Below are 15,356 nucleotides of genomic sequence, written 5' to 3' on the forward strand. Positions count from 1 at the left end.
GTTAATAACTTTATTACAATAAACAAATGTAAATGTTATTAAAATAAGAAGATTAAAATAAGGTAATTAACAAAAAGGAATTTAAAGCTACAAAAAGCTTTGAAAATCTTTAAATTTTATAAAAGTTTAATATTTTGAAAGCTTTTAAACGTTCTTTGATCTCAGTTATTAAATTCCTTAAACATTTTGAGACCTTATTTTAACCCTCTCATTAATAATGATCTTTAAACTTAAAAATAATAAAATTAAAATAAATCAAACTATATGGTTCAATGTTGTGTACCTTTTGTTAAACTTTAATATTAAAAAAAAAACAAATAACTTCTAGTTTTTATTATAAATATTGTATTGTATTTTCTGTATATTATGTAAGTATATGTATGTATTTCTATTATATACATATATATGTATTTATGTAAATGTTATTGAAATAATATACAGATATGTCATTAAAATTAAATAATAATTATCAAAATTATATACATAAAATAAATTAAATTGAATTAAAAAGATTCACAGTTTTATTTTAAAAGGTGTTTTTACTTCAAAAAATAACGGTCAATATTAAATAGCCTACTTTAGCCATTTTTAATAAAACCCCTAAAAATATGCTTAACATTTTCATTATTTAACTTAATACCAGCCTTGATAAATAATAATGTGAATCTTTTATTAATAAAATAAAACAAACAAATTTTTTAAGAAATCTTAAAAAATAAAAGAATTATAAAAAAAAACTTTAGCATAAATAAATATAATTAATAATTTAAATAATCATACATGCATACAATTAATTATATGTCTAAAACTTGGTTTATAATTTTTATTTTCATTACTTTTGTTTTGTTTTTAATTTACTTAAGTAACTAAATCAAAAAAAAGAAAACATAATAAATCAATTATATTAGAAATAATAAATAAAACAAATATGAAAATAATACATTAAAAAATAATAAAATGTCTCTATCTGTGTGAATTTTTATTTGATATGTGACAAACAAAATATACTAAATTATAAAAAAAAAACTTAAAAACTAATAAAAAAAAAATTGAATATAAATAAATAAAATAAATTCAGTGATATAAAAACAAACTCAAGTGTTTAATCCATATTAAGTATTATTATCATATCTAGCCCTTAGCGCCAAAATATCGTAAGCGACATTTTCTAAATTTTTTTATTGCAAAAATTAAAATTTTATGGGCCGACTGATGTTTTAGCGTTCTCATAATATCAAAATTGTTAATAACTTCAATATTATAGGGGGTAAGATTTTATCGTAAGTCAATGTTTACATTTTACAGTAAAAGAATTTTATCGTAAGCGACACACAGTGGTATAGAAAAACAAGTAAGAGAGCTAAATTCGACTGTGCCGAATCTTATATACCCTTCACCAAATTATGCTTCAAAATACAAATTTTAAATATTTTTAGGTAAACAAAAATTTTTTTTTTTTTCCAGTTAATTTTTTGTTAAAAATGTTTTTTTGAATTGTTAGGTAAACAAAATATATTATTTTTAATTTTTAGTTAAAAATGTTTTTTTGAATTGTTATTTTAATTTTTTTTTTTTTTAATTTTAAAATTTTGTTTTAAATTTAAATTTTTTTTTGTAAAAAAAATTTTGGGTTAAAAATATTTTTCCGATTTTGACCCATTGTAGGTCCAACTTACGTCGTTGCAAAGGTCTTTGAAATATCTATCATTAGATATCCATAATGTCTATATTAATGACTTAGTAATCCAGATATAGGTCAAAAATCGAGGTTGTCCTGGTTTTTTCCTCATATCTCAGCCATTTGTATACCGATTTTGCTGATTTTAAATTGGAAACTTCTCGAAAGCATGTCTGCCAGAATTATTGAAGATTTGGATCCCGAAGATATCTGGGGTCTTCAGAAAATTGATTTCAACAAACAGACAGACGGACATGGCTTAATCGACTCCCCTATCTATAAGGATCCAGAATATATGTATGTATATACTTTATAGGGTCGAAAATGAAAAATGTAGAAATTACAAACGGAATGACAAACTTATATACAATGGTATATAATTTTTTTTCTGTACTTTTGTTATATCTTTGTTGTTCTCATCCGAAAGCAAAATTTAACTTTTTTAATGAGAGACAAATTAACGGTACTTTTTGAAAGTAAACAAGTTTTTTTTTCTTATTCTTGTTGTTTGCCTTAACTATGCGATCAAATGTTCTTGGTGCTATTTTAAGTGGAAGATTCGTATAAACGCAGACGTGAAATTTGTTTTTAAAAAAGTTACCAAAAATAAAATATTATCAATTTTAGTTCTTTTCAACCAAAGGTACGTTTCTAATAGTAACATCTCAATTTACTGCAACTTTTTCTATTTGTATCAATAAATTTCATCACTTTTAAAGATGCCCAAGGGAACTTTTTTGTCCGATCAAGAAAATATTCAAATTAAATTTTTTCACGACCAAGGATGTTCCAATAGAGAAATTGGACGTAAAATCGATCGTTTGGAAAGTGTGGTGCGAAATTTCTTGAAGAAATGTCAAAATTATGGAGTTCGCAAGGAGGGACCATCATCAGATTACATACTAGGCTGGATTTGAAAACGGAGTTCCTCAGGAAAAATGGTCTAGGGTTGCAGGAAATAATATGATCAGGAAAATTCTGATCACTTCATATTATGCAAGCATGTCCATAGGATCTATAATTCCATGCGTTGAGCCTAAAGGTCGTGTTCTGTACCAGCTTCTTGGTCATTAGATCTACTGGTAACCAGTTAAGTAATGCCTCTGTTATGAGGATTGCCATACTTCTCAATACCCTTTCAAAGAATAGAGGCCCTATCCATTGCCTTTCAACAAACAGATGCCCCATAGAATAATATCGGTTTTAGTAACCGTGTCGACTAGCTAGTTTACATTCCACAGTCTTATACCCCATTTCGTGCCTATCTCCAGAATAATTTCATTGATAACGCTACATCATCCGCATAGGCGACAGTTTTGTAGTTTAGGGAATCTAATTTCCTAAGCAGACAGTTCAATACCACGTTCCTCAAGAGTTGTTACCTAAGTCATAGGGAATAGACTTGCCACCTTTTGAAATTTCCAAATTCGTTTATAATTATTATCCTATTTTTTTATTAAAATCAACAACAACACATTAATTTTAATTGTGTAAAATCTGGAGAACTATCACTGTGAATGTCTTCGAACTTTATACAAGCCAATTTCTTATCTGTGTATGAAGTCTAACCAAAAATGGTTAGACTTGCGAGATTCCTTACACTTTGTCCGAATAGCTCTCTTATCATTTTACATATATAGTTTGGCTGAAAATGGTCAGGATTGGATTAGTGGGCGTGGCACCTCCCATACAAAGTAAATAGTCAATTTTGAATATCTGGATAACTAAAATTGCGAGATACTTCAAACTTTGTCTGACAATTTATTTTTTTTAAAATTTCACCTCATTAAAAAAATAAAATCTTTCACATTTTTTTATTTTAACGAAACTTTAATTAAAACTTTAATTTAAACTTTATTAATTACAATTTTAACCCGTTGCGCTTAAGCTTGTAATTAATAAAGTTTAATTATTTCAGTCCTTAATTTAAAATTTATATTTTTAATCGCTTTTTCAGCTTTTTTTATTATTATTTGAAGTTATAAATTCAACAAATTCAGTGATATTCAGTTTTTAGAAAATACTATATAATAAAGCATCCTTGTATATCGGTATTTCCAATTTTTGATTTTTTTATATTTTTTGTGGTAATTAATGAAAAAGTTATGTTTATTTTCAAAACGGGACAAATGGCGTCCCGTTCAGAGTATCGCCGGGACACGGGACATTCGACTCTAAAACTGGTCTGTCCCGACGAAAACTGGACGGTTGGCAAGTCTACTAGGGAACCTAGGGCTGATAGGGCGTTAGTATGTGAAGTCTTTTCGGGATGAAGGTCACATTACATTCGGTCCAACAATTGCGTATGTGAGACCATGAGAGACAGGCGTGATAAATTGCTATCAGCCATGGTGTGATTAGCTCTGTGTTATTTTGCAGGTCAGCCGGTAGATGTGTATTGGCCAAAGTACCTTATCCTTGTTATTCTCAATTGAAGATGATGTCCGACAATGCGGTTGGGATTCATATGCCGAAGTTACTGGCAGGCTTTCCGGGAAATGAGTGTCCTAGCTATCCAAGTGTCTCAAGTCCACTACTGGTCCATCAACCGTCCAGTTTTTGTTAGGGGTTGTTATTGGTTTATTATCTGCGAGGACAAAAGCAGCTTTGGATGTGCTTGGCTTGACGTCCAAGGGTACCTCTCTGCATTTGTTCATGCTGTCACCAGAAGGTTGGACAGTTGATTGTTTGCAATCAACCAGCATAATTTTCCCCTGCTGACCATTTGCCATTGTTTGTGTTTGTTGTTTGATTGTTGGTGCATTTGATTCTCAAAATCCAACTATAGGTAAGTCCGTCACATCAAAAAACCAAAGCATTTTGTAAATGTTTCATCATAAATATGTCGCGAACTAAAAGAGTTAACTCGACCATGTAAGCATATTTTTTTTAAATATTTGCAAGTACTATCTAAATTTCGTTACCTTAATATAGAAAGGCCATAACTCGTTTTTTTCAAAATCCAGTTTTTTGCAAATTTCGATAGATATCACCTAATATACCATTGATAAAATAAAATAAATTGCCACAACATTACATTGTTTGAAGACCTTCATAAAAATCTTTAAGTTTTATTATGTTTTTTACTTCTCTTGTGTGTCTATATTAATGACTTAGTAATCCAGATATAGGTCAAAAATCGATCATTTGATTCTCAAAATCCAACTATAGGTAAGTCCGTCACATCAAAAAACCAAAGCATTTTGTAAATGTTTCATCATAAATATGTCGCGAACTAAAAGAGTTAACTCGACCATGTAAGCATATTTTTTTTAAATATTTGCAAGTACTATCTAAATTTCGTTACCTTAATATAGAAAGGCCATAACTCGTTTTTTTCAAAATCCAGTTTTTTGCAAATTTCGATAGATATCACCTAATATACCATTGATAAAATAAAATAAATTGCCACAACATTACATTGTTTGAAGACCTTCATAAAAATCTTTAAGTTTTATTATGTTTTTTACTTCTCTTGTAAAGTATGGAAAACGTTAGTTAGGGCCTTTCTATATTAAGGTAGCGATATAGTTTCTGGCATTCGGGTAAGAACTGAATTTTGGGTGATTTATTTTTAAATGTTTGACTTTGGGGTGCTCTAGCGCCACAATGGAGATTTACATATTTAGAATAACCCATTAGTTTCGATTTTATATTAGGTTTGTTTAGAACCTAAAAAACCACTAAAAAATAAAATACAGCTGGAAATGGTGTTGTTCTTTAAATAATAAAAACCATTTTAGCATTATTTTAAATAAAAAATTTATCTTGACAATTTTATTAACAATTCAAATGTATACTAATTTTATATCGTAATATTTATACGTTTACATAATCACTGCAAAATGCTCACAATATTTGTACTACATTAAAATTGTATTGTAGAAAATATATGTATTTATACATTCAAACAATTGTAAAATCTTCTTAAATGGTAATATAGTTAAAAAGAAAGATCTATTAAACAAATAGCTAAAAATATATTATGGTGTATAAAACGAGTTGAATTTCATTACTCGGCATTAGTATCAGTCACTATCTGCATCTATAATTTCTTCTTCCTTTATTGTTATGTCCAAAATAGAGGCATTTTTTTTACTCTTGTGCTTTTTCGTGGAAGTGGCGTCCTTTTCTTTTTTGATCTTTTTAGGCGTGGGTGGCAAAGAGTCATCACTAAAAGTTAGTTCGCGTTTGATTTTCTTAGGTGAAGTTAGTGTCACGGCTTCGCTGTCTTCTGTGTTTGTCGTTATTGTTGTAGAGTTAGAACTTTTACGTTTTTTGGAAGATTTTTTGCTAACTGCTTCCACAGGACTCTCAGCATTAACAGAATCTTCAGTATGTTTAGATTTTTTGGATTTTTTAGATTTCTTTCTATTGCTTTGCTCCACGGCTTCTTCGAACTCTGAGGGTGCTTCAGATTTAATTACAGACAATAAATCATCAAGTTCTTGTCCTCCATCTTTTTCCTCTATACCAGAATCTCCATTCTCTTCCTGTTTGAAAACAATTTTTTTCTATAAAAAAAGGGACATGTATTAATAATTAAGTTTTTCTTAATAAAGATAATAGTAATTACCCCCTTGGCTGAGGCCTTTTCAGCTCCTGGTGTCATCAGTTCACCATCTATGTATGGGAATACATTTTGCAGATTATACTTGCGTATACAGAACTTAACTTCCTGATCCATTTGTACTTCGTCTTTATCCACCTTATGGGCTACTCTCAAATTTGCATTAAACACACGATACAATATGACACCAACTTGATGGGGTCCAATATGTTTGACTACTCCCGTGAGCACAGCTCCTTCTTCGGGCTTAAAAACGTAAACATCAGCATTGATATTGATATGTATACGAGCATCATCAGCACGCATTGCACCAGTTGTACCCAACACTTTTATATTCTTAACATCCAATACTATGCCATCCAAATGAACATCATAGAATCCAACTTTACTCCGCACCAAATGGGCCATTAGAATATGTTTGAAATCAGCCAAACAAAATGGGCCCATGGATAAATGTAGATTGGTATTAATTTTGCGCACACATGAGCCTTCTGTTTGTGTATATTGATCCAACTCCTTCGTGGTATACTTAACATACTCCTGCAGTCTTTTGGCCATTGTTTTTATTTAGTTTTTAAGTAAAGAATTAGTTTTTTTATAAAATTTCTATAAAAATTTCAAATGCAACAAGCACATTGTTCATGTGTTAACGAGAAATGTCAAAAATATTATCGTGGGGTGTGTTCAGTGTGCGAAAATGACATGTAGTCTTTCACTCACAAAAAAATGTTAGTAATAAAAAAATATATATATGACGTAAACAATAGGATTATATCGCCGTGAACAAAAATGGATTTTTAACAATATTTATACAAGGTTGTAAATCAAACACAATTTTTTTCTTATTAAAAACATAACAATAAATGTAAATAAAAATTACAATTATATAGGTTATATATGAAATTTAATTTTTAACGATATTGAATAGTGAAACACCTAATTTTTTGTTCGTCACTTACGACATTTAATTAATTAATGAAATGTTGAACAACTAAAAAAAACAATATTATACATTTTTTTAACTTTTCGTCTTATAAAATCTAAAAATCGAGCGATACCTAAAATTTAAAAAATGGAATCAATAGCCTATAATAATGGCTATCGAAAACAACAACTGTCATTTTCGAAAAAATAAGGAAACTAGCCCATGTTTCCTTAATTTTACATAACAAACTTTTAAATTTTTAAAAATAGCGTAAATATGACGAAAATGAAGCAAATATATTCAAAATAATTTGTTTATCATTTAAATTTAAACAACTCAAATCAAATTTTGTATGGAAATTTAGGTTTAAAACATTGTTTAAATTTAAAATTTTTTATGAATATGTTTTTTCTTGCAGAAATAAAAAGTTTCCATTGTTTTGCCAGTCTTAAAAACTATAACCATATTCTATCAATGCATTTTTGTTAAACTTCAATAAAAAACCAAGTAAATTTGAAGTTATTTTAGAAATATAAACTGAAATTACGGAATATATTTTTCAAAAAGTTTCCTTTGTATTGTCACTCACTCACTGTATGTATGTTTCAATCAATTAAAAAACATTTTAATTGATTTTGAAAGAAAATATCAAGTTATCATCCTACGATTACATACCTTTCCACAACTGTAGCAATGCATTTCTCTGCCTATTTTTTACAACTGTGTGTATTAAAACGGATTGACATTCGATTTGTTTTATTGTTGTTGTACAGTAGTAAAACTAATTTACATTACAAAAACAATAAAAAGAAAAACATGAAAATTCCCTTAACACAACAAAAACAACTTTAATTAAATAAACTAAAAATAAAAACAAGTAAAGTTATACAAATGGTTTCGGCTACACGTAAACGCATTCTCCTTCTATTGATTGTCATTGTACTGACATTTCTGCTAATACGCTTCCTGTTGTACAATGGAACATTATTGGCCGTAAGTATGCAGTATCCACAGGCACAGGTGGTACAAAATAAACAACACAAAACTAGCCACGTAGGTTTAGTATTAAAACCATAAATCACTGATTAAGCAAAAGTGATTAATAATAAAAAAAACTATGCTTCTTTCTTACCCTTGTTTATTAATAGGAAACACAAAGCTATAGGAGGGCGCCAGGGGCTCCGGTAATCGTTGCGGTTTTCTATGAAGCCTTGTGTCCGGATAGTAAACACTTTATAATGAAACAATTATTGCCAGCATATAAAGAGGCGGCTCCGCTAATGGATGTGCAGCTAATACCCTACGGCAAGGCTACAACTTACACCAATCCCGATGGCAGTTACCGTTTTGATTGTCAACATGGACACTTGGAGTGTGAGGCAAATACCTATCATGCTTGTGTCACTGAGGTTGTACAAGATGCGCTGGCGCGTCTTGAAGTTGTGGCCTGCATGATACGTGATAATCATTTGCCCAAAGAAGCTTTTCATAAGGTAAATCAAGTACTTTTTGTTAAATATTTGTAACATATTAATACTATTCTTCCGTTTTCTTATTAACAGTGTGCCAAACAGCATAATATCGAAAATATTGATCTCATACAAAAGTGTTATGATAGTTCCAATGGCAGTGAACTGCTGAAATTGAATGGCGACGTTACTCATGCCTTAAGACCCAGCATTACATTTATACCCACTATAACCTTGGACGGTTCCCAAGGACGCCAGGCAACTATTTTGAAAAATCTCTTAGCCGAGATCTGCAAAATAGCTGGGGACAATGAAAAGGCCGAAGAAATTTGTAGTAAACATATCTGAATGTGAATTTCCAAAAACAAATTCCATTTCTTTTTATACATTTTAATTTGGATGCGTTTTACTTTTCAACATTGTTAAGTTTTTTTTTTCTAATATAAAAAGCATTTATTTTTTGTAGTGCATAAATTTTATCAACGCAACAAAATTAAACCTATGACACCCTGCCACATCTTGGAAACGTGAAAAACTGAAACAAATCCAAAGATATTAAATTTTTTTCTAATTTTAATCTAAAGAACAAAACAAAAAATATTTCTGGTCATCTTTAATGCTAAACTTTATTTTAATAGTCTTCGCAAATGAATAACAAATAACTAATTAAAATAGTCATGCTACATACTAATAGATTGTGAAGAAAGTTATTTTTTAATATAAAATAAGTTAAAATTATTTTTCAATATTATATTTTAATAAAATGACAAACAATTATTTGCAAAAATTCGCAGTTTTAATCTTCAGTTTTACTGGATTGGGAAAATAGGTTTACGTACCAAAATAAATCGTCTGTACAACAAATATAAGGTTTGTATATCCTATAAGGGACAAAACATTTCGATCAGAACAACAATAAATCGCATATTTTAAAATTTTTTTTTGCTAGAAATTCGTTTCTCATCAAAACAGTGGCCGAATTACCGCACTCGTGGTCGAATGAACTATCGTATCGAAAAATGATTTCGATATCGAAATTATAACAAAATGTACTAAATTTCATGCTCGATATCGAATGCCGTAATCTCAAATCAGAAAATTACGATCGAATTTACTCGATATCGAATGATGTAATTCGGTCCCAGGATATTGCATAGAAAATCTTCCTTGATCAAAGGATAACCAAAAATTGTAGATAATTATGAGCAAGTGAAATTTGGAATGTCTTTTGCATTGTCGAAAATGTTTGTTTCTTCCCTGTATTATTATTCGGTATAAATCAAGATCAGCGAAACAGCTTACATTTTTATAATTTCTTTGGTGTTGATAGCTCTCATAATTAGAAGCACAAAAACGTTAATATTTTTGCGTGCTCTCTCTTAGTGTAAGAGTTATATAAATTTAAAGTCAATACATATAATAGTACATTCCTCATATATTTGGAAAACAAACAGATCGTTATGGGTATCATTGAATAGTGCTTTACAATACCTTTAATATGATATATAATATGGTACAGTTTATTAATATTGTGAACCAAAAATTCCTTTTTGAATTTATAGACAGTACTTCAGAAAATTTTGATATACAGAAAAAGTGATTTTAGCGAAGCCGGTGTTCGATACACCCCAGAGTTAAAATTCCCTTCACCCGGCCGAAGGCCGTCAATACAGAAAATGTGAATATTAACAGAAAAAAAATAATGAAAATATAAACTGTTACGGGGATCTTGATTTGTTCCGTTCTTTTTCAAATATAATTTAAATTTAACGGCCGTTTTTTAGTTAATATGCAAAAATAACAAAAGCTCTGTGTTTACATTGGTAACGGTTTTGTCAAAGATTATTTACATTGTGTGTTGACATAAAAAATAATAAATTTAAAAATTCTAATAAAAATTAAAATCTCTTTAATTCTGAAAAGCAACATTTTGACGCAAAATTTTGCTAAAATAAAAAATATAAAATAATCAGGTGAGTTTCAATAAAATTGAACTTAAAAAATAAACATCCCCTTAAAAAAATCTAAAAGATGCCAAAATAAAGTTTGTTTATTCTTTATTTGACAAATTCAATTTTGACAAAACCTATGCACTTGTTAACAAGAAATATTGTGTTTGTTGTCGAAACGATCTCACCTTACTTATTACATCATGATTTAAACTATAGGACAGAGTTACAATTTTTGGTATTGGAAATTCATATAAATTTAAATTTAAAACATATAAAACTCTGTTGCCTGTAGAAAATTTAAAAACACTCCGACACATGTGTAATATTGTTACTCACACATGTTTAGAGTCATAGGGTAACATACCCAGTCGGACTTTGAGTTAACTTAAAACTAACTAATGGCCAATCAGAAATGAGTCACAGGTGACTAAAAAACTAGCTCATTTCCCTTGTAAATCCCTATTCAGTTTTTCCATGTAGTGTCATCAGAGCGAGTCAGTACTCACTCACTATGCATAAGTTTCAGCTAACCACAAGCTAACTCATTATGAGTTAGCTTGTGGCACATAAAGTATGATTGCACTATAAGTTAGCTATGAACTGACTAATTAATGATTAGGTTTTACAAGTTAACTTATAGTTAATTTAAATAAGTCATTCTACATAAGTTTCAGCTAACCACAAGCTAACTCACAATGAGCTAGCTTGTGGTTAGCTGAAATTTTTTTATCATTGTTTTATTTTATATTTATATAGAATATATAGAAAAATCTAAGTACCCAGAAATTTTGGTTGAAATCGGTCAACCCGTTTCCGCAGTTAGTGTTAACATCAAAGTGTACACTTCTTTTTATATATTACTTTCGAGTGACTACGTTAATTTTCTACTTATCGTATAATTTAATAGATGCAGTTCGAGATAATGTAGAAGAAACCAGACAAAGTAATTAGAAATGTGCTGAAATTAATAAAAAGCGACATTTTTAAACCGTTTGCGTATGTGGTCTTCCTCAAATTTCTAGACAAACTGATTAAAATTATAAACAAAACAAATATATACAGCTTTAACTGTCATGATCATGAAGAAAAAAATATAGAACTTATTTTTTCTTATTTGCTTTTTACTCTCTTTAATGCTTGTTTATTTCTGCATCAGCTTTGAGTGAGTCAAAAGTTAGCTTAATACTTATCGAGAAGAAGTCAGATGTTTTAAAAAACAAATAGCTCATCTCTGCATCAATATTGAGTTACTTCAGAAGTTAGTTGTAAATGAGTTAGCAATAAGTCAACTTGATTTTGAGTCAGCTCAAAGTAAATTAATAAAGTAGACTCAGTAGAACAGCTGACTATTTTTTTTACTTTGGTCTGAACTGTCAATTCACTTGTGGTTGTTGTGGCGAAAAATACAACAAGCCCAAAAGCAAAAACAACAACAGGCAACTTTGACAGCTCAGACCTTAAACCAACAACAAAATTGCTTGTGGTTTTTGTAAATGTTGTATTTGTTGTAGTACTGTCGCTACTTTATTAATTTACTTTGAGTCAGCTCATAAAAGTCCGACAGGGTAGAGACGAGACGAAATTGTCAAAAACCTAAGTCTCTTGCAACAACAAAATACATGCTATTCAATGTATTTTGTTGTTGTACCAGACATATGATTTATTGTATTTTTGTTTGACAATTCGGAGTGTCTCGTCTCTATGTATAATTCTCTATGGTGGTGGCACTACTATCTCGACTGAAATTAAACTCACTGAACATACCACATTATTATTTTTTTTTCTTTTTTGACATATTTACCTTTTTTGCCCGACAAGTGAAATCACTTCACTTTCCACCAACAACAAGTTCCCAATTTTTTTTTTATGAAATTCTGGAAAAAGTCGAAAAGTTTTATACAAAATCTATTTACAAACATGGACACTGATGAACTGGAACCCATGGACATGCTAGCATATATAACTGAGGAGCTACAGGGACGTTATAAGGCGGCCAAAGATGTAGCAGCACAGGCACAAGTTTTTCAAGATTTTCTCAGGCGCTGGGAAGCAGATAGTGCTTTGGATGTGTTAAGAAAACAAAATTATAAAATACAAAAAGGTAAGAGGGTAAATTGTTTGGAAAATTTAACAGATATTCAAATTTATTTATTATTAAAGATCTTGATTGGTTTAATGTGAGTCAGCCCTTGACCTTGGAGGGTTTAAGGGGAAAGTTGGTGGTTTTGGATTTTTTTACTTATTGTTGCATCAACTGTATGCACATATTACCCGAGTTGAATGCTTTAGAGAAATTATACCCCATTGATCGTGGGCTGGTGGTGGTTGGTGTCCACAGTCCCAAGTTTGAAAATGAAAAAGATGCTGCCAATATTTTATCAGCTGCTCAACGTTATGGTATTGAACATCCTATAGTTAATGATCCACGCATGACTTTGTGGCGTGCCATTGGCATACGCTGTTGGCCCACCTTGATGGTTTTGGCTCCTAGTGGAGCTCCCTTGCTAATGTTAATGGGTGAAGGCCATGCCTTATTTTTGGAACGTTTCACGGAACAGGCATTAAGATTCTTTGCACAAAAGCAAGAGCTTAAAGACTTCACTTTACCCCTAAAACCTTCTTTAGATCTGTTGCCTGCCTCTAAATTGAGATTCCCCGCCAAAATAGCACGCAGTGAAGAGGGCAATTTTGCCGTAGCTGATGCCGGCAACAATCGTATATTGGTTTTTAAGCCTAATGGCGATGTGCTGCAAAAAATCGGTAGCGGTGTAGCAGGCTTGGCAGATGGTGATTTGGAGACCTGCCGTTTCAATTGTCCCCAAGGTGTCGTATTTCTCAACAAAGACACTCTAATAGTGGCCGATACCGAAAATCATGCCATACGTCAAGTCACTTTAAGCTGTAAATCAGTCGAAACCCTAGCTGGTACTGGACAGCAAGGACATGATCGCCTGGGCGGTAAAATTGGTCCGCTGCAACAGATATCCTCTCCCTGGGATGTAGCTGTTTTTAGGACACGAGATATGGATATGTCTTTTCATTTGGACGAACAAAATGTACCTGAGAAAACCATTATTATCATTTCAATGGCTGGTACTCATCAAATATGGGGCTACTTTCCGGAAGGCATGATTTGGTGGAAATTCAAAAAGTTCGAACCACGTACTTGTGTTTCTGTGATTGGCAATGGAATGGAGGAGAATCGTAACAATTCATATCCACAAAATGCTGCATTTGCGCAGCCTTCGGGATTGGCTATGGCCAAGAACTTTTTGTATATTGCGGACAGTGAGAGTTCGAGTATACGCAAGGCATCCATGGTGGATGGTAAAGTTTTGGCTGTTGTGGGAGGAGATCGTAATCCACAGGTGAGTGATTAATGACGGAGAGTGTTATATATGATGGTGAAGGGTATAAAAATTCCCAGTTAAGGTTTTATAGTTTTGCAGACTTATAATCCTAATTGAATTCATGTAGAAGCAATTACTTGAGAATTTTTAATTCTTTTCCTTTCAGAATCTGTTTGCTTTCGGTGATGTCGATGGTAAACAATATGCAGCTAAACTCCAGCATCCTTTGGGACTTACTTATAATCATATTAATGGAAAGGTTTATGTCGCCGATACCTACAATCATAAACTTAAAGTTATCGATGTTGACGCAAGCACCATTGAAACTTTGGCCATAAAACAACACAATGATGATACTAAACTGCAACAATTCAATGAACCAGCTGGCCTATGTTTTGACACAACTGGACAATATATGCTTGTCTCCGACACCAATAATCATCAAATATTACGTGTTAATATGCAAACCCTAAAAGCAGAACCAATTAATTTAAACTTCCAAAAGGCCAATAATTCAGACGAAACTGTTACCGATGGTCCTTTGCGTTCTGGCTTAGAATTACTTAAAAGTCTTCCTCTAAAACGTTGTAAACAATTAAGTTTACAAGTTTCCATTTCACTGGATGATCAGTTGAAATTTACTACAGATGCTCCTCAGAAATGGTCTCTTAATAGTGCCAATACAGCCTTAAAATCATTAAATACTAAAGGTTCTTTAGACGATGGTAAATTTGTATTACAATTGCAACGTCTGGATGAGCTTAATGCTGATGTGCCAAAGGAAAACATTAAATTGGATTTATCTTTAAGTCTTTGTGATGCCAAAAGTTGTCTTCTGAAACGTTTTTCGTTGGTTCTCAACGATGATGGGGATACTGTAACTGGAAATAGTTTAACTGCTGAAGAGTGTATTGTTCAGGTTCATATTACACCAAATGGTGTACGACTTTGTTAAGTTCTTAACGAAAAAAAAACAAACAGTAAAGTTGAGATTATTATTGTATTATTTTATTTTGTGTAACACTAACCCTCTTTTTCATAATCAATTTTTAATTTTATAAACAACTTCCATACAAAATTTGTTTTATAAACCTTTGATACATTTAAAAATTGATTATGAATAAGGCCTTAATTGTTTAATTGGCTTTTTTATTATGTTATATTTGTACTAAACTACTAACATAAAGAAATAAATTTAAAAAAAAAACAACAAAAATTTAAGTGTTCTTTATAAGATTTACATCTTACAATAAATAATTGATAAAAAATGACTGAGCATTTTTTCCACATAAATTAATTACATAACACTAGAAAACCTTAGGACTAAAGGGAGTATTAACATTTTAAAGAAAAAAATTTATACTATCAATTTTCAGAATAACATTTTCCAAAACAATCTGAAATTTCATAAT

At 30.7% G+C, this 15,356-nt stretch overlaps 3 protein-coding genes across 4 annotated transcripts; 2 read left to right on the forward strand and 1 right to left on the reverse strand.

Annotated features, from left to right (window-relative positions):
* Positions 1–5,423: 5,423 nt before the first annotated feature.
* Polr1F (RNA polymerase I subunit F) lies at positions 5,424–6,901 on the reverse strand. The gene is made up of 2 exons (XM_065500440.1): positions 6,255–6,901; positions 5,424–6,192 (listed from the first exon to the last, which is right to left on the reverse strand). The coding sequence occupies exons 1-2, from the start codon at positions 6,804–6,806 to the stop codon at positions 5,707–5,709; spliced, it is 1,038 nt and encodes a 345-aa protein (XP_065356512.1). The 5' UTR covers positions 6,807–6,901; the 3' UTR covers positions 5,424–5,706.
* A 1,032-nt stretch (positions 6,902–7,933) lies between these two features.
* LOC135951813 (gamma-interferon-inducible lysosomal thiol reductase) lies at positions 7,934–9,429 on the forward strand. 2 transcript variants are annotated; one of them, XM_065501541.1, is made up of 3 exons: positions 7,934–8,226; positions 8,322–8,666; positions 8,736–9,429. In XM_065501541.1, exons 1-3 carry the CDS (start codon positions 8,065–8,067, stop codon positions 8,988–8,990), a joined length of 762 nt encoding a protein of 253 aa, XP_065357613.1. In that variant the 5' UTR covers positions 7,934–8,064; the 3' UTR covers positions 8,991–9,429. The 2 variants fall into 2 exon arrangements, with proteins under 2 accessions (XP_065357613.1, XP_065357614.1); XM_065501542.1 differs by having other exon boundaries at positions 7,935–8,166.
* Positions 9,430–12,386: 2,957 nt separating this feature from the next.
* On the forward strand, positions 12,387–15,215 carry LOC135951119 (NHL repeat-containing protein 2). Its single transcript, XM_065500700.1, has 3 exons — positions 12,387–12,695; positions 12,755–13,962; positions 14,111–15,215. The coding sequence occupies exons 1-3, from the start codon at positions 12,461–12,463 to the stop codon at positions 14,897–14,899; spliced, it is 2,232 nt and encodes a 743-aa protein (XP_065356772.1). The 5' UTR covers positions 12,387–12,460; the 3' UTR covers positions 14,900–15,215.
* The last annotated feature ends 141 nt before the right edge of the window (positions 15,216–15,356 follow it).

The sequence above is a fragment of the Calliphora vicina genome, chromosome 2 (assembly GCF_958450345.1).
Source record: "Calliphora vicina chromosome 2, idCalVici1.1, whole genome shotgun sequence".
Taxonomy (NCBI): Eukaryota; Metazoa; Arthropoda; class Insecta; order Diptera; family Calliphoridae; genus Calliphora; species Calliphora vicina.

What these genes read in the sequence shown, in the direction of transcription:
- Polr1F (XM_065500440.1), bottom strand. Translation starts at nt 6,806, where the DNA reads ATGGCCAAAAGACTGCAGGAGTATGTTAAGTATACCACGAAGGAGTTG. An exon ending in AAAAGGCCTCAGCCAAGGGG is followed by an intron (nt 6,193 to 6,254) that starts GTAATTACTATT and finishes CTTTTTTTATAG; the next exon opens with AAAAAAATTGTTTTCAAACA.
- LOC135951813 (XM_065501541.1), top strand. Translation starts at nt 8,065, where the DNA reads ATGGTTTCGGCTACACGTAAACGCATTCTCCTTCTATTGATTGTCATT. An exon ending in AACAACACAAAACTAGCCAC is followed by an intron (nt 8,227 to 8,321) that starts GTAGGTTTAGTA and finishes GTTTATTAATAG; the next exon opens with GAAACACAAAGCTATAGGAG. An exon ending in CCAAAGAAGCTTTTCATAAG is followed by an intron (nt 8,667 to 8,735) that starts GTAAATCAAGTA and finishes TCTTATTAACAG; the next exon opens with TGTGCCAAACAGCATAATAT.
- LOC135951119 (XM_065500700.1), top strand. Translation starts at nt 12,461, where the DNA reads ATGAAATTCTGGAAAAAGTCGAAAAGTTTTATACAAAATCTATTTACA. An exon ending in AAATTATAAAATACAAAAAG is followed by an intron (nt 12,696 to 12,754) that starts GTAAGAGGGTAA and finishes TTATTATTAAAG; the next exon opens with ATCTTGATTGGTTTAATGTG. An exon ending in GAGGAGATCGTAATCCACAG is followed by an intron (nt 13,963 to 14,110) that starts GTGAGTGATTAA and finishes TTTTCCTTTCAG; the next exon opens with AATCTGTTTGCTTTCGGTGA.